This window comes from Symphodus melops (assembly GCF_947650265.1).
Source record: "Symphodus melops genome assembly, chromosome: 17".
In the NCBI taxonomy this organism is placed as follows: domain Eukaryota; kingdom Metazoa; phylum Chordata; class Actinopteri; order Labriformes; family Labridae; genus Symphodus; species Symphodus melops.
Window position 1 is genome coordinate 18338626 of NC_136707.1, and position 17447 is coordinate 18356072.

General features: G+C 41.2%; 3 protein-coding genes across 9 annotated transcripts; 1 reads left to right on the forward strand and 2 right to left on the reverse strand.

The window, feature by feature from the left end:
- Positions 1–455: 455 nt before the first annotated feature.
- On the reverse strand, positions 456–3823 carry LOC306838610 (Golgi apparatus membrane protein TVP23 homolog B). 5 transcript variants are annotated; one of them, XM_079366912.1, is made up of 7 exons: positions 3732–3823; positions 3502–3569; positions 3266–3374; positions 2368–2457; positions 1658–1783; positions 1421–1549; positions 456–1328 (listed from the first exon to the last, which is right to left on the reverse strand). In XM_079366912.1, the coding sequence occupies exons 1-7, from the start codon at positions 3741–3743 to the stop codon at positions 1302–1304; spliced, it is 561 nt and encodes a 186-aa protein (XP_079223038.1). In that variant the 5' UTR covers positions 3744–3823; the 3' UTR covers positions 456–1301. The 5 variants fall into 5 exon arrangements, with proteins under 5 accessions (XP_079223038.1, XP_079223036.1, XP_079223035.1 ...); XM_079366910.1 differs by having other exon boundaries at positions 3266–3410; XM_079366909.1 differs by having other exon boundaries at positions 3266–3410; positions 3502–3627; positions 3732–3819.
- ush1ga (Usher syndrome 1Ga (autosomal recessive)) lies at positions 3757–17092 on the forward strand. 3 transcript variants are annotated; one of them, XM_079366905.1, is made up of 5 exons: positions 3757–3841; positions 10339–10491; positions 14307–14760; positions 15271–16067; positions 16177–17092. In XM_079366905.1, exons 2-5 carry the CDS (start codon positions 10424–10426, stop codon positions 16178–16180), a joined length of 1323 nt encoding a protein of 440 aa, XP_079223031.1. In that variant the 5' UTR covers positions 3757–3841; positions 10339–10423; the 3' UTR covers positions 16181–17092. The 3 variants fall into 3 exon arrangements, with proteins under 3 accessions (XP_079223031.1, XP_079223032.1, XP_079223030.1); XM_079366906.1 differs by lacking the exon at positions 10339–10491 and having other exon boundaries at positions 3762–3841; XM_079366904.1 differs by lacking the exon at positions 3757–3841 and having other exon boundaries at positions 10145–10491.
- Positions 4361–8083, reverse strand: LOC306838743 (proton channel OTOP2-like; the record flags this gene model as incomplete). Its single annotated transcript, XM_079367089.1, has 6 exons — positions 4361–4898; positions 4999–5849; positions 5952–6094; positions 7268–7326; positions 7411–7547; positions 7651–8083. The coding sequence occupies 6 exons, from the start codon at positions 8081–8083 to the stop codon at positions 4728–4730; spliced, it is 1794 nt and encodes a 597-aa protein (XP_079223215.1). The 3' UTR covers positions 4361–4727.
- Positions 17093–17447: the final 355 nt, after the last annotated feature.

The following is a 17447-nucleotide window of genomic DNA, read 5'->3' on the forward strand; positions in this document are numbered from 1 at the left end:
CTGCACTTGTTTCCACAGTATTGCTCCAAAGTAAAGATGAAAGCATTTATTTTAAGCTACGTTTCACAATACTTTTTTTGTTTGTTTTTGTTTACTGCATGTCCACTATTTGTACAAAACTAATAAAAGGCAGTTTTAAGTTTTTTAAACATTAAAAGTAATCTTGAAAACCTAATTGTGTGTTGGATAATCTGCATGGATTGTGTTGGTGGAATTCTATTTTTTTTATTTTGGCATTTTGACCTTTATAAGATAGAACAGCTGTTTATACAGGATCTGCTGGGGGGATCATATGGGGGGGTCGTGCAGCAAAGGGCCGAGATTAGGTCAGATTTGAACCCACAGTAGCTGCTGTAAGGACTTCTGCATGAAGGGTGCCCAATATACAAAACTACATCGGCTATTGACGCCCTGTTGTGTAAATCTTGAGATATCAGTGAGACCAGTAGCATATCTCTTAAACATACTTCAGTAATTTAAAGTTCAGCGTTTATTTCACAGGATGAGTACCTATGTTTTTCACTCATAGTCTTATCCTTAGGCAAGGCAAGTTTATTTATATAGCACATTTCAACAACGAGGCTATTCAAAGCGCCTTACACAAGACATCGAAAGCATCCTTAAGAGAAATAAACATTGTACACTGTTGTCTTTTTTATTCATAGAATACAACAATTTCTTATAGCAGCAGGAGGTAACTGGTGATCTTTAAGCAGTTCTGATCTCCAACATTGTAAACGTGATTAATCAGCACGTTTCCCTTAATGAAACACATGATTCTCATCAACTAAATACAGTTTCATTTACATAACATTTATTTAATTGAGTCAAATTTAAAGTCCAGGATTGTAGAGTAGGCATACAATTCATGGGGCCAAATGTATCCATCCAACAAAACATTTCCCGTAACCTTTTTTATAAAGTACATAGACGCTTAGTGCAGGTCAGAAAGTGTCCTTTAAACTTCAGCTACATGGGAAAAAGGTTTCATTCATCAATTTTAGAGATTCTTCCCTTATTCAAGGCACTCTTTCACCGAATCCCCCCCCCCCAAAAAAAATTTTAAGTTTATCTACCACTGCAACTGTATTCACAGTAAAACTCTCACTTATCAATAAGTGTAAGTAAACATAAAATACAACTACACAATTTGAAATGATTTCTTTAATCATTCAACAAGAAATAAGCAGGAATCAAAACAAAATGTAACCAAAGATGAAAATGAATTTCAAACATCCCCTCAAGAAAGAGCAGCCTGCTCCTTCAAAAAAATCTGTGAAATATAAAGTACGCCATCAACTTCAAGGTTCCTCTGTTTTTGTCATTGCCTTTCGTGAAAAAGAACAGAAAGGAAGGGGTTAATATATCCTGTGATATAGAGAAAAGCATCATGGAAGAGGCGTGATTGTTGTCCTTATACCTGTTTAAAAATCTGGGCACTCAGATAGTTCTTTGCCATGTTTCCCAGATTGGACTTTCCGCCCACCTTGCATCGGACATAACCGTAGAGGTTGGCCCATTGCAAAACCAAACCCATCATCACTACAGCCTGTGCAGGGGGGAAAACACCAGAAAAAAAAAAGAGAGAAACCAACAATTACAAGCTAAATAGACAGCAAATATCACTTCAAGTTCATCTTATTACCACTCAACTGACCAGCCATTTCAGCTTGAAAGAGAAGATGGTACTGAAAACGAAAATGATCCAGAAGATGGGGCACACGATGAGTCCGAGCCAAAAGATCCGGGACTCCGCACTGGATGTTGCTTTTACACTTTGTGTCTGTTTAGAAAAGCAAACGAGGTTTAATTTCATTTCATGCAACAATAATCCCCCCACCCCCCCGAAAAAAAGACTTTTGAAAACTCATATCCAACGTCCCCATTGTGTCAATGTTATGTCTGAGGAAGGACAATGCAGCTTTTCTAAATTACACTGCCTGCAATTGTCCAATAAGGTCATGTAGCTAAGTTATACTTAAAAAAATGTGAAGTCGATGTTATGTTGGCAACCTCTACTTTGTCTGAGAAATTTTAGATGCAGCATGTTTTTATAGAATGCAGTCGCCTCTTGCTGCTTTGAATATTCCTGTTTTTACAAAGATCACTATCACTCTCCCGTGAGCAGCAGCTTGCTGCCAAGGTCACGTTTGTTTGTAAAAGAGGAAACATGATAAGGCTGTTTGACCTGGAAACCAAGTTTCAATCCATCTTGTTTTTCCCTAACCTCTTTCCTCCACGTGAGACCCCGTCCATTGTTCAGAACAAAGTTTTCTTTTTTCAACTGTGCTGAAAAGGGCCTTTTGTTAATTAGCCTACTGGCAGCTCGAGGTTTTTTTTGGATGCATCTGATCAACTTCTGCTTACCTTCCTTGACTCAAATACCCAGTGGCTGTTTCCATTTGCATCCACCTGATTCCACCACCGAAGACCCACTAACAGTCTGCCAGATACATTCTGGAGGAGAAAAGGGATTGAAAGTCTGCTGCATTTATTGGTTTTCAGTTAGGGCTGCACAATTCAAATTTTAAAATTGCAACATAGGTAAGTGCAATAAACCAGAGTATAGGAGCACAAATGTTTCAATGAAAGTAAAATGAAACACACACCAGTAAATACTGTGCTGTGCTTTAGAAATCCCCTGGCCTGCAAAGCTGTGGTGCAGAAGGAATTGTTCCTACTAACCATGAATCACACTGCAATTGTTCCAATGTAAAATAATTGCAATATGACTACTCCCCATTTACTGCACACAACACATCTTATCTTCTTGTTATGTCAGCAAAGCTAACAATAGTAGTCATATTGCAATCATTTTACATTGGAACAATTGCAGTGTGATTCATGGTTAGTAGGAATGATTCCTTCTGCAACACGAATCCTATTGCAATTGTTCCAATGTAAAATAATTGCAATATGAGTACTCCCCAATGTACTGCACACAACACACATCTTATCATCTTATGTCAGCAAAGCTAACAATCTTTATAACTAGACCAGCTCAATATAAGGGTCCAACATTTTTTATGAAAAGGGGAACAAATGGTGTTAAACTCAATGCCATGAAACCAGGTTAGGAATAAACTAGCTCAATTGTTTTTGAACCTGCTCATTTAATTACACCATTCATACTGTATCGGTCTGTTAAAATTTTGGGGCTTCTAACTTTGCTGTTTTTTTTGACAATTAAAAATGAGATGTTAGGCAAGACATGAGATTTGTTTCCATGTTTGTCTTGGGGTCAACAGTTCCTTGACCTGCCCACCTTGACGGTCCAGAAGTCACATGACAACAGGAGGATGATGGTGACCATACAGGCGATGAAACGACCACTGAGGATATCACACAGCAGGTACACCAAGATGGCACTGACTCTGAAGAAGATATGGAAGAAAGAGGCCAGTGGGTGCCTGAAAACATAGATTGTCTTTTCAGTTCATGGGATAATAAACACATTTGCTCTGAGGCAAAAAAATAAATAAAAAATAAGACACCTTTCACCTTAGTTTGGACTTTGTTTGACCGATGTTGTCGTCCTCCTCACCGAACAGGAGAGCCTCTTGGGAGTCCTTTAAACAGAACATATGAGCACGCGGACGTTAATGCTGCACGCAGTCGTTATTTAATCTGAAAAGTCGTCGATATTCAAGAAATTAAACTATTGTGAAATTATTGTTAAGTATCAAGTAAAGGTTTAATTTATTCACAACACCAAGTTTAGAATCGTTTACCTGTCCTTGCATTTTGACACTCCAGGATGCATTTCCGGGTGACGTGGTTGTAAACAAAGCCGTGTGCTCAGGACCCCAGACATGTGGCGCCCCAAACGTGCCTGACGCAGGTAAGTTTACTAAAGTATTTTTTTAAAATATCCTTGCTTTAGGCCTATGTCCTTTGTTACAGGCTTGTAATCTGTTATAAAGGTTTTGGAAAGTCATTTTAATAGTAAAAGTTTAGTAAAAGTTTAGTAAAAGTCTACACCAACTTTTAGGGTAAAACGATGAATGAATCGATGACATTTAATTTCCTGTAAAGCTTCTGCTTCTTCTTACAATAAAACACAGGCCTATTAATAAATGCTAAATCAAAACATGATTAATGGACGTGTCCCCTAATAAGTTACAGAAGTCTTTCAAAAGAGAATTTTGGAGGCTGAATTAGGATTTTGCCATAGGCCTTTTTTTTTTTTTTTTTTAATTTTATTTGGAACAGAAAATAACTAAAACAATTGAAACTGTGGATCAATGTTCTGTTTGGATAAGCTATTCTAGATCCATAATTTTAGATCAGCCTTCTAAATGATTTTGTGTTTGCATTAGTTCAAGTAGTAAAACCACTGACACAATATATATTTTTTTAATAATTGTAATAATAAACATATTAATAAGTGACACAATTACAATTCATTTTTTGCAGTGTAAAACATTGCTTTCATTTATCATGTGCATGCAGAGTCTGAACTGTGAGCTAGTTATTCAAGGTATAGCTTCAGACTTATTTATATTTGAAAATTAACATTTTGAATGCATTTGTATTGTCACATTTACAGGCGATAACGAGCGAGGTGATCAAATAGTCAGTCAATATCTACTTCACATAATGTATAGTATACAACAAAGCATCATCAAACAGACTAATAAATTATACAAAACGGCAAAATAATGTTGAAATAGTTGGCTGTACACGTCAAGGATTTCTTTTTTGCTCTTACTATTTTTTACTTGGAGTTATGACGTAAGGAAAACCTCAAACAGACTGGCGACCGAATGCATCCGGTAAAAGATGCCAAAAGGGAGTCCAACATTGACGATCACAGCCCACATTTTGAATTGGTAGAATTCTGTTTCAGAGTCATGGTCAAACTGGGGGCGAGCTCCAAATGCTGGCATGATCCACAGCTGCAAAAAAAGAATAAGCAGGAGAGGATTAAGTATTTTTCTTTTTCTTTTTCTTTTGAAACAGTGAATTGGCGAATTAAAGTGGGAATGGTATACTTACTATTACGTTTCCCAGCAGCAAAAACACACAGACCTCCTTCAGCACTCGTCTCTTCCATAACAGTTTGGGTCGGTGTTCGGCTGCGTGGTTGTGCAGGCTGTGCGCTATGGGTACTGGGCCCAGTTTTGCTTCCATTTTGGATCCCTCACGGCAGTTTAGCTCTTTGCTTGGCTGCAGCACATATGGATTGGGAACCACAGTGACCTCTGGCTGCAGCTCATGGAAGGGCTCCCGGTGAAGACCCTCGAGGATGAAAAAGTTCTGCAGGGCGAGTTGGATCACCATCAGGATAGCCCAGGTTAGGTTTAGCCGGTTTAGGTAGCCTTTGGCTCCAGTTGCAACCATTGCAACAATACTGAAGTAGCTGATGACAAACTGCCCCAGTGAGGCCCCAACCAGTAGCCCCACATCCAGGCTGCGTGTGGGGTTTTTATCTGACACATGTTCCCTGTGGTCCACTTTGTAGATGGCAAGGCCAATCACACTGATAACAGACATCATGGTCACTATAACTATGTTCATGATGAAGTGCATCATCACTGCTTTATCTATGTCCTCTTCATCTGTGCCATCGCTCTGTATTTGCATCTCGTATGCGATGAAGGTCGCCAGGCCTGCGACCACTAAGAGAATGCCTATCAGGGGACCAAAGAACACGCCCCTCAGAGTGAACTTGATCTTGTGGTGGATGTGGTTGTCTACGACTCTACCCACATTTTTCCACAAGACGTAGGCCATGGCGGACGCAAAGAGGCTGTACTCAATGTTGAAGGGGTACAAGTAGTAATACGCTTCTTTGAAGATGCTACATGAGGTGTGGCTGCATTTGCACTTATCGTCTCCGTAACCAGCTGTAACACATGACAAGGAACAAGAAGACAACAGTATTATATTCTGATGGGGGTTTTTTGTATTCTAACATCATATTTGGTTTCTTTAGATTCTTTATTTACCTTTAGTGATGTACAAATTTCGTCTGGAGTGTTTCGTGGTGTTACTTGGATATTCCGGATACTCTGTTTGGTGAACAGACTCCTCAGTGACGGCAGTCATCCACAAAACTAGATTTGTGGCGAGGGTGAGCATCAACCCACAACTAAATAAGAAGACAAGCGAGAAGCACAAAGAAATCAGGATCAGAGACCAAAACAGGGGCGAAAGAGTGAGTATGAATGCAAGCTTGGGTGAGTCACCCAGTCGAAGAAGTAGCACAGTTTAAAAAAAAAAAAAACCAAGATCAACAATTTTTGCAGCTATCAATCAAGCAGTTTTTATAAATATAATGTAAACATTTGACACTTCTAGTCAGGGTTCTGGACTGTTAAACCACCAGTTTTGATTAGCATTTGTCTGATCAAGAAAGCCTCGCGCCCCATGCACAGAGGCTGTGGCCCTGGAAGTGGCTGGCCCGGGCTCGAATCTGACCTGTGGTACCTTTCCTGCATGTCATCCTCTACTCTCTTTGTCCCTGATTATCAATCAATCAATCAATCTTTATTTGTATAGCGTCAATTCATAACAGGTGTTATCTCGAGACACTTTACAAAAGCAGGTAAAGGACCTTACTGTTTGTCTGTTAACATTAACGAAAGAGCAGGTAACAAGACCGTGCTCATCGTTATGTTTACAAAAAGCAGGTAAAGGACCTTACTTATGGCTATATTACAAGAGCCCAGCTTAATCCGTCATAGCGGGGGCAAGAAAAAACTTCCTTTTAACAGGCAGAAATCTTCAGCAGGCTCATGACGGAACAGCCATCTGCTAAACTGTGCTGGGCTTGAAAATGGGATGGGGGAGATGGGATAAGATGCAGAAAGAAGGGTAGGCTAGGATGGGGGGGAGGGGGTGATTACTGACTCTGTCCTGTCCTGTCTCTCCAATAAAGGCTGGAAAAAAAAAGAAAAGGCTTTACAACTTGAAAGTGGCTGCTTAATGACAGTTTTAAAAAATGGAACGATAAAAACTACAAAAATGTAACTAAAAACTATTTATCTATTTAAAAGATCTATTTGTTCACCACCTTATTTGCCTCTATGAAGGTTTATTCTCTGATGGGCCCACTGCCCAACAGAAATGTAGTTTTGCTTATGTAAATTATGTAATCTGAATTTACAAATGTCGAGCAAAGCTCAGTTTGCCATTAAATCTGAACTGTGTCAGCAGCTTGGATATAAAAATATCACCAGTTGTCCAGGTTAATCTCAGGTTTCGAAATAAATACCCTCAGGGTAAACATGTTCACAAAGACAAAAATCCAGTAAGCACCTACCGTGTAATGTTCCTGTGTAGCTGCACACAGTCCTTGGCGTGTATCCACAAAAAGTAAGTCTGAAAAGAGAGCCCTTATGTTAACACTTTGTAATAGTAAACAGTTGGTTCAGTGTTGAATTTCTTTACAGTCGGCATTTTCACCTGTACGATAAAGAAGACAAGTTGCACAACAGGGAAGGCAACCTTTACAGCTGAGTCGCAGTGGAGGTAGCCCACATAGCTGGCTATCTTGAAAATGTCCATGATGATACTGAGAATTCCAAATAGCACAAGACCTCCTGCAGAAGCAACCACATAAAGAACAAGGACGCAATTATTAAACTCAGCAAATATGCTGAACATGACAAAGACAATTGTAAAGCAGGTACAACATCAACCTACCCCTGAGCCATACAGGTCCGGCGTGTCCATCCTTGTAAACAACAGCATTTTCTTTCCTGGCCGTGTAGACGACATAATAACACATCCAGATGGTGGTGAGGAGAAGGAGGATGATGAGGAAAACCTGCAGGTCAGGCATGCTGATGTTGACACTGCTGAAGGCAATGCCGCTGACCAGGGCACAGCCCAGGATCAGAATGTTCACACAGATAATCCCAGACAGCATCCATCCCCAGTTTCGACCCCGTTCCTTCCCAACTCCATCGGAGAAGTCGTTCAGCTCTGGTTCACATGTGCTCTCCGCCGCACCCGCTATATTGAAGTTGGAGAGGTGGGCCTCCTCTGTCTGCCTGTCTTTGGCCGTCATCTTGCATGGTTCACAGGGGTTTCCGTCGGTCAGACAGTTGCATGGATATCCAGTGTTCAGGCACATGATTCCTCTTCCTCAGACCTATTCACAAATGAACTCTCAGTTGCATCTGGTCCCAAATGAGACATTACAGGTTTAACAGCTACACCCACTTATTGGCTCACTGTAAAGACTGATCCCGCCCGCCTGAAACCTTACCATTGGCACAAAATCTGCATAATTGTCACCCTGTTGGATCTACACAAAACACCAGTTTCATATCAACAAATACGATTAAATTTCCTTTTTTATTTTTTTTAGCTCTTGTGTGCTAACTGTATTGAGTGAGAATCCACAAAAATGTCTTTATGGATTAGCTGTGCTGTTTGCTTCAAGCGAGTTATATACACTATCCCAGATAAAATCATTAGTAATAGGACAGCTAAAACAGCATTTTTTTTAAAAAAAAGAAGCTCTTTATTACCAAAATTGAGCTCTTATGACAATTTCACAAAACAGTGACCTTTGAGAAATGAAAGAAAAAGGTTTCAGGATACCTGTAAGCCTACCTGATGCGAAGTGTGATCCTGAGAAGTGGTCTGAGCCGTCATGGCTTATATACGCCTTCAAAAACACTGTGGTTGGCTGTGCAAAGAGTCATAAATGTCAATAAATCTGTTTTGAACAACACCATATTATTACCAAACACAGCATGTTTTGCACAAAATATTCATGCAAAGTTCAAAAGATGTTTCCAGGAAAAACTTGTTTTTTTTCTTTTCACCTACAAAATAGAAGAAACCGGTTTCTTTTTTGATTAACAGCAAATGTTTTGATATTATATTATACATGTTTAATTCCCTTCAGTCAGCCTTCAGTCAGAGAAAAACTAAAATTCAGTGCAAGGGAAAAGAGAATTTAAATGACTTAGAATTAGCAAAGCATTTTTTTTTTTTTTTTTTGGTACTTTTCATGAATTGTTCTTTCGTTGTCTATTTCAACTTGATCCCCCTGTTCTGCTGCAGGAGACCAAATGTGACCTCACAATCTAAATGTGATCTAAATTCTCCAAACAGGCGTAACATGCTTACTCGCCCTTCTTTGATTCACTGCTGGAAGGGAATGCTTTCGCATCTCTAATGCTTTTCATGGCTCAAGAAAGAGATGTGTGTCTGTATCTTGTCTCTGCAGAACGCCCGGGGTGCATTACATGAATAGCCTGGCCACTATTCCGGCTATTGTTATGGACATTTTAACTGGGTAGTGTGGCTGAGAACTGAAGTCTGAGTTGTCATCCCAACTATGTTCAGTTGAGATCAGTAAATAGTAATCAGGTGGTCATTTATATGTTTTTCATCAGGGAGTGGCCAAGGTGCTTTTTTTATTGCAACACTCCATCTTTGTGTCGTGCATGTTTTTGAAGAACCCTGTAAGGGGAAGTTAAAAAGTGAGAACAATGGTTTATTGACAGGAACATGGAAACACACGGAGAGTGAGCGAGAAGAGAGTCACTCCTTTTCTTTCCGATTGCCAGGCCCAAAGTGACATCTGCAGATAAATACTTTTACATTCTCAAAGTCTGCAAGTCATTTCCTGTTTGTACTACATATTTGTTGTGAGCAATGATTTGTCAGAATTGATGCATCAGTTCAAAAGGGTTATTGAAGGTTAGTTATGTTTTGCTAAGGTATTCTAGCAGCAAACTATTACAAAGTAAGTTTTCCTATCTTTTGTTACCTACAATTACGTGTTGCCTGATGCATCTGAGACTATCAGAGAAGTAACAATCAAATCCATCCTTATGACAACAGCCCTGTAGTAAATAATGGCCTACCTCTATGAAAGAGGTTTAGATAAAATATAAGCAACGAGACTTTCTATGCAGAAATAGCTGCATCATTTTTGGTTATATTTCCGTTCATCACATTATAATGCACTTTTAAAACAGGATACAAGGAAGCCGCTGACTCTTTGATTGGCAACCATAAAATCTGAAATCCCAATATTTAGCAGGAATAGGAACAAGTAGCCGAGGGTAAATGGTCAGTTTTGAGGGGTCGTGTGGATTTAAACATTTTCGGTGGTTCTGCTTTGGTCTTCCTCGGCCACCGGGAGCACTGTTACCCACACGGCGCGCGTCGTGGCGTCCCTGGATACCACAGTCGCGCTCTGCCTACTGCGCCTCTCAGGGGCGACTGTTTAAGGGGGGAGAGAGTGGGACAAATTGTCTCTTCATGCGGTCTTCTCCCGCTGCATCGACAATGATGACGGTGGTGTTTTCGTTGATAAACCGGAATGGAGTCACGCAGGGTGGACTAACTGTGCATCATGAATGACAGGTACCACAAGGCGGCCCGGGACGGCTACCTGGACCTGCTAAAGGAGGCGACTCGGAAGGATCTGAACGCGCCGGATGAGGATGGCATGACACCGACATTATGGGCTGCTTATCACGGAAACCTGGAGGCTCTGCGGCTGATCGTGGCGAGGGGGTGGGTAGAAGTTACTGTACGTGACAGGGCGTGTGCGTAAAGCGCGCGTGCTACGTGTCCGTCTTCAGGTAGTAGCAGTACAAGGGAACTATTTGACCTTTTTGCTTTTTTTTCAATAATAACTTGGCATCTCTCATCAAGTTGACAAACTCTACAATTATAAATAATGTAAAAAGAACATTGTAATGTTTAAATAGGCTACTTCAGCACAACGTTTTGCAGTGTCAACATACTCAGTCCCAGAAACAATACACCACAAACATGTAGGTCACTCTTTGCAAGGTGCAGTAACCTAATTATCTGAGTTCATCATACCCCAGGGAAAAGTCAGACCCTGACATACCAACACATTGACCACAGGCCCTTCTCATGCTCCTAGCGAAGAAGAGCACTTTTTTTTTTACAACACAACCAGTTTGGTAGCTAATTATGTGCATGTTGAGAAATTCCAAATAGGCTATGTGCTGAAAATAGTAGATGTACACAAATTATATCCATATGAAAGCGGACATTCCTCCCTCTTTGTTTCTGACAGTGTTTGGTTATATTCTATATGTTTAAGGGGGTGGAGACTGTTGAGTGAAAATCAATTTTAATGCTTTTAAATGAATGAAACATTTGTAACGATGTAACTTTATAGTTATTCTCAGAAAACCCACTTCTGGCAATCTTAAACATGTGACTTATTCAAACAAGCTGACTGTTCAAATGCCATTCAACAATGACTGAATTGTATGAGGTCAGTCTATGGAAATAGACTTTCTCCTAGTGAATAGAAGAAAGTAATCAAGGGGGAAATAGGGGAGGGAACAAAAGGGGGATAGTGCAATTAAATGAAAAATAAAATCTAAAAGCTTCTCCACTCTTTACATCTACTACTTTTTCTCCTTTCGTGTTATATCATCACGTAATAAAAAAAGAGGAAAGTAATCAAATTACACTTTTGTTCTGCAGTTCTGACAAGTGTCTATCTTAGTCCATAAAAAACACTGTCAGGGCTTACTGAATACTTTAAGTATAAATCATTTCGTTACCATAATTGTAAGTTGAAATGGAACCTTTCATTATCCTGTTTTGATTGTTTTGATGTAGATGCTCCATAGAATACTACAGTAGTACGTAATTGGCAAGCCAGTTACATCACATGTTTTTTAATAGTCACATTTACAGTAAATAACATTGGGATAGCGGTCTGCAGGGTGGTGTAAACGCTGGCTTACTTCAGCAAAGAGAGCAAATTGATTGTTATTCAGGGATAGTTGGGATAGGGGGGAAGACAGCCCATTCCTCATCTTCTCTGCATGACCTGGTTTGCATGTCAGGCAGAAAAATGGGCCCATTATGAAGCTGCTTAATCGAGTATAGTTTGTGTGAGGAAAAAATTGGACAGTGTCATTCATGCATGTGTCCAATTGCAGGCCAGTGAAGGACATTTGATTTTAAAGTTTTGCTAAAACACACAGCAAGGAGGGCTTCCAGTCCTACGAGATAAACTCCTTATTTCCCACGAACTGTAAATGTAAACTAGGCTTAGCTGCCTAGGACAAAGTATTCCCCTCGCAAAAGCAGCGAACATGAACTCCTGAGTGACATGTGATGCTGACATTAAAAACTAATAGCTGCCATAAAGTTTCCTAGCGTGGGCCAAACTCGTGAGCGCAGAGGACATCATAATGAAGATAAGTCTAAATATCGCTTGACAATTTCATGGGAAAGATGACACGCAGCGCTATGTTTGGCAAGTATATTGCACAGGGCGGCCTTCAGTAACATCAAACTGTCATAGGAAGTGAAGATACAAACAGCCCATAATGTGATAAAGAACAGGGAAGGGGCAAGTGACCAGGCCTGTCTCTGCTGTGTTCAGCCTTTTCTCCACAACAGGCGTAAATTATGACACATAAAGCTGTCATGTCTCTATCTGTTACAAGCACATTATGTAATGTGAGCTCATCTAGTTCTAAATATTTCATCTCAACATATACAGTGAATGGAACAAATCTAATTGGTGTTTATTTTGGACATCAATTGACAGCATTAAATTATTTCATATCTGCGTAGGGTAATTTATTGGTTTGAACATTGTTTTATTGTCCTCATATCCAGTGATAACAGCCAAATCCCTCCACTGGAGCGCAAAGAACACTTGACCTCCTTAAACCCCTGATGTGAATCGACGTCGTTCTGAACAGACCGAAAGAGCAAGGGCTTGAAATCAGAATGAGACTTTGCTAAAACGCCACCCAGGTTGGATCTGGCAGATCAGACCCCACATACCTCACAATACAATCCATCAATAATACATTTGCAGTTTGACAGTAGCTTCATGACGGTCGTATCAAATATTCAGCAGTCTGTACAAGGCCACACTTTCAGATTGGCAGCATACACAAGACCGCCGAGTAAATTATGTTAAGCTATGGGCTGTGACGTCTAATGACAAGAGAGCTTCATGCAGAAATGTTTACCATCGTCTTTAAAGTGAACACTCGGGTTGTCACAAAAACAGAACTTGAAACTTCAATACAAGTCGAGTAAAGGTCAAACATAACCTGTGTAGGTGTGACACCTATCACACCTACACAGCAGCAAATATAGGCGAAGGCATTGAATAATGTCTTGTTTTTAATTTCCAAAACTTGCAAGCAGAATCATGCACAGTCTACACTGCAAAAATGCTAATGCAATGATTTGGTAGAGACATGTTGCCAATGTGATTGTGCAATTTAGAGATTGACCTCCTCTTTTCTGAGAGACACACTGAAGTAGCTAATAGAAATTTCTCAAGGACTTGATTTAAATATTTGCAGACCTGTAAATATGAATGGGCTGTTGTGGCTCTCTTATCTTCCGCTTGCAATAGGACCAATGATGTGTAGTTGTTTGTTTTTTTACAGCTTCATTAAGGGATACTGTCGATCATTAACATTTCAGAGAATGTATCATTTTAAAACACGTGACTTTGAAAAGTGTCCAAGTATCAGATATTTAGTCCAACTTAGTGACCAAGAACAAGCTCCTTTGTTAGAAATAAATTCTGATTTTCTTTGAATGTCTGAGATAATGACAGGGATTGTCATTTGGATCGTTGGAACCAAAGTTTAACAGTGAGAAAAAAACGTAAGAAGATGAGCTTTTATAGATTTGCCTATCACCCATATGATACGAAAAGAAATGAAGCTACAAAGACATCTGTCCTCCCCATCAACAGCTGGATGATGGCGTGTACACCTGGCCCTGAGGAAATAAGCATGACATCACCAGCCTAGCACAACTGTGCTTTTTCGAGTCAGGCACGACCTAGCCGACCTCCCCTGAAACTGGATACGTGTAGTGAAGCAGCGGTGCTGGCAAGCCTGTGGTCATATTACAGACAGACAGCAACAGTGCAGCACAGGTAGAGGTAACAGGAAGGTCGTGGACTACCCGCCAAGGCTAAATGTTGCTATTATCGTTATTTAGACTCCCTACATAGTGTAAGCACATTTTTGAATGATCATTTTATAACAACATTCTCTTTTTGAATTGGTAATAGCGTTTGAAAACAGATTAGATGCTAACACAAGATATGTGTTGGTTTTCTGTAAGGGTAATGGGGTGTTTCAACTTCAGTATCAATTATTAAAAGAAGCCTCATTAAATACTCACGCATGGCAGGTCAGTGCTAAAAACAAGATCAAAATATCAAATGCTTACTCATGAGTGAGTCATCTAGGAGTCTAATGAGGTGACCTGTATGATGGCAGTTGTCTGAACCAGAAATGTAAATGTCAGAGTCAAAGGGTCGTGTCTCACATATGTTTTATGTCCCACAGAGGAGACCCTGATAAATGTGACATATGGGGGAACACGCCACTCCACCTGGCAGCTGCCAACGGTCACCACAACTGCCTTTTCTTCCTGGTGTCTTTCGGTGCCAACATATGGTGCCTGGACAACGACTATCACACGCCGTTGGACATGGCTGCCACAAAGAATCACATGGACTGCGTGCGCTACCTGGATTCCGTCGCCGTCAAGCAGACTGGCCTCAACACCAAACTGGTCAGCAAGCTGAAGGACCGGGCGTTTCGCGACGCTGAGCGGCGAATCAAAGAGTGCGCGAGGATGCAGAAGAAACATCACAAGCGCATGGAGCGCAAGTTTCATAAGGACACTTCGGAGGCTTCTGCGTCAGACGCCATGAGCTTTTCGAGTTACACCAGCAGCTCTCTTAGCCACAAGCTGCGCAACTTGAATGCAGCCACAGTCAGTGTGCCATATTCCCAGGTCAGTATTTTGTATATCATAATTATATCATAATTATATTATAAAACATAGTTTGGGTTTACACACAAACATCAAACTGTTGAAAATGTCCTGAAATGTTTTGGATAAACTGCATGAGTGAACCATGAGTGTGTGCCCGTGACGACAACAACTAAATGGACCAATATTGTTTTTTTGTACCAGGCTGTAAACATGTCACTTTCTGCTGTAAATAAGACTCTTTTTGAATGGGGTGTGTATGTGTGCACAAGGAGCCAGCATCAAGCGGACGCTGGACGGATCGCAAGATTTTGCACTTCCACACTGGCTTCGTTTTCAAACACAGGAGGTTGCCTCTTGGTGTTTCTGTGTCAACCTTTTCACGTCATATCCTTCCTCCTGAGAGTTCACAGAGCCAGACATAAAGCAGAAACCAGTGGCCTTGTGAACGCCATCGAAAGGAATGTCGGGTAAGTCTTATTTTTTCATTTGTGATTTGTGCCTAACGCCATGTTCTTCCTGTCCTCTTAGGCTACTCTTCATGCCACGAACCGAGGGAAGACGAAGATTCAGAAGAAGCTGGATAAGAAGAAACAAGGAGACGGGACTTTTAAGATATATGAGGACGGGAGGAAGAGTGTGCGCTCCCTCTCTGGACTTCAGCTGGGAAACGATGTCATGTTTGTCAAACAGGGGACTTATGTCAACCCCAAAGACAGAGGCCGACGCAACGTTCGCGACATGTTCCCAAGAGACAATTACGATGCCATATCACGTGCCATGAGCGAGCCGGACCTTCACGGGCACGACGTGGACTACTCCGAGATCAGCACTGACTCAGGACATGACTCACTGTTCAACCGGCCTGGTCTGGGCACTATGGTCTTCAGGAGGAACTATGTGAGTGGGGGGATGTTTGACCTCGACAGTAGAGAGGAGGCCGGCATGGACCGCCCGGGTAATAATGTGCAACTGCGCAGTCGGCTGCAGCAGTACCCGGGTCTGGATGAAGACAGCATCGGCAGTGCGCGCAGCCTGCAGGAGAGGAACGTGGAGGAGCTGCCCTGGGAAGATATCGAGTTAGGGCTGGACGATGACGACGAAGCTGACACGAGCCCTTTGGAGGTCTTCCTCGCCGCGCAGAGCATGAGCGAATTCTTCTCCATCTTCAGGAGGGAGAAGATTGACCTCGAAGCACTGTTGCTGTGTTCGGACCACGACCTTAAGAGTATCCACATCCCATTAGGACCTCGGAAAAAGATCTTAGACGCCTGCAAGACGCGCCTGGAGACCATAGAAGAGCCAGACCGTATTGAGGACACAGAACTGTAAGTGTTGTGAATTTGAGTCGAGCAGATTTCAGCGTGTGTTTTGTCATGTTATTTCTTTACTCCAGCTACAAACAGTTTTCTCTCTTGTCTCCATTCTGACGTGCAGATAATAAAAGTTGTTGGGGACGGACCTCCTGTTGTGTGCTCACCCAGCCTTTAAGGTCAGTGCATCATTGTGGAGTGAATGTCACGTACGGACAGAGAGGACGGGATGATTTACCTCTCTTGGTACCTCAGCGGTAACAAAGCAGAAAGGACACTGTCAAGATGAATATGTCGAGCAAGAAGAGTCGAGTGTGACATGAATTCTTAACAGGATTCTGTTACAGTGTATTGTAAGCCTCGGGAGGATCGCTGAAAACATCCCTGTATGCCGGTTGGTTGGACTCCCCTGCACTGCATGGTTAAACAAACTGAAAGACAATCAGTGCAGCGTCACTATATGCCATGTGACTAGTCGACAGAGACTTGAGTGTCGGCTCTGTGTCCCCTGAAATGTGTCTGCCCCTGTGGGGTAACTCCTAACACTACATGTGCCTGCATCGCATGTGCCTGTGCATCTGCTTAAAGTTGATTTCAACTCAAAAAATATATATGACATCAATCTTATCAGAGATGTATTATGAACTGTTCCAGTTACAGCATTTTAGTAACACTTTGACCCAGAGCCATTCACGTTTCCCTGCTCACATATCACGTCTACATGTTTACATACAGCAAGCCATGTCACAAGTGTTGCTCACTGGTAATGTGGGCTAGCTGTTCCTTAAGATTGCTGTAGAGTTGTGAACCATCAGAAAGCACGCTGTCTATGTATGTTATTGCACACAGTGTAACATTGTTCATAAAGTGTGTTATGTTGCAGGTTTAGTCCATAGAACAGGAAATGTTTAACTCTTTGTGTATCGCTTATGTCAATCTTGACCATGTGTTTCTTTGTGTCTTGAGTAGTTTTGCACAAGGATATTTAATGATGTCCACATTTTAGATGGATTAAATAAAGATACTAATGTTTTTAATTACTGACCCGACTCATCCACTTGTTATATTTCATCGGTAGAACCGCGAATGGTTTTTTCACAAATGCACAAAAACTCCTGAGTTTCGGGAACGCGCTGCATCTGTGGGCCCAAATGGTCGAATTTTTCAAACCCAACTCTGCTTGGACTTTTTTCCTTCTAATCTACCACAAGTGTGAGCCTATGTGTGAACAAAGCAGGAAATATTTAGAACGATCCACAGTCAGCCAATGGGAAATGGGTGATGACATTTATATAATGCGACTGGTGCACGAACCGTGCATGTAATGAAGCTGCTTCACTTTACTTCCTGCTTGCCAGTTTGTTATTTTCCACTGGTGCTATAAATATGCTAAAT

Coding starts and splice junctions, on each gene's coding strand:
- LOC306838610 (XM_079366909.1), bottom strand. CDS start 3,584: ATGTTCTGTTTAAAGGACTCCCAAGAGGCTCTCCTGTTCGGTGAGGAG. Junction 3,411..3,501: donor CAAACAAAGTCCAAACTAAG/GTGAAAGGTGTC, acceptor CTATGTTTTCAG/GCACCCACTGGCCTCTTTCT. Junction 1,550..1,657: donor CTTTCAAGCTGAAATGGCTG/GTCAGTTGAGTG, acceptor CCCCCTGCACAG/GCTGTAGTGATGATGGGTTT.
- ush1ga (XM_079366904.1), top strand. CDS start 10,328: ATGAATGACAGGTACCACAAGGCGGCCCGGGACGGCTACCTGGACCTG. Junction 10,492..14,306: donor CGGCTGATCGTGGCGAGGGG/GTGGGTAGAAGT, acceptor TATGTCCCACAG/AGGAGACCCTGATAAATGTG. Junction 14,761..15,270: donor TCAGTGTGCCATATTCCCAG/GTCAGTATTTTG, acceptor CTGTCCTCTTAG/GCTACTCTTCATGCCACGAA.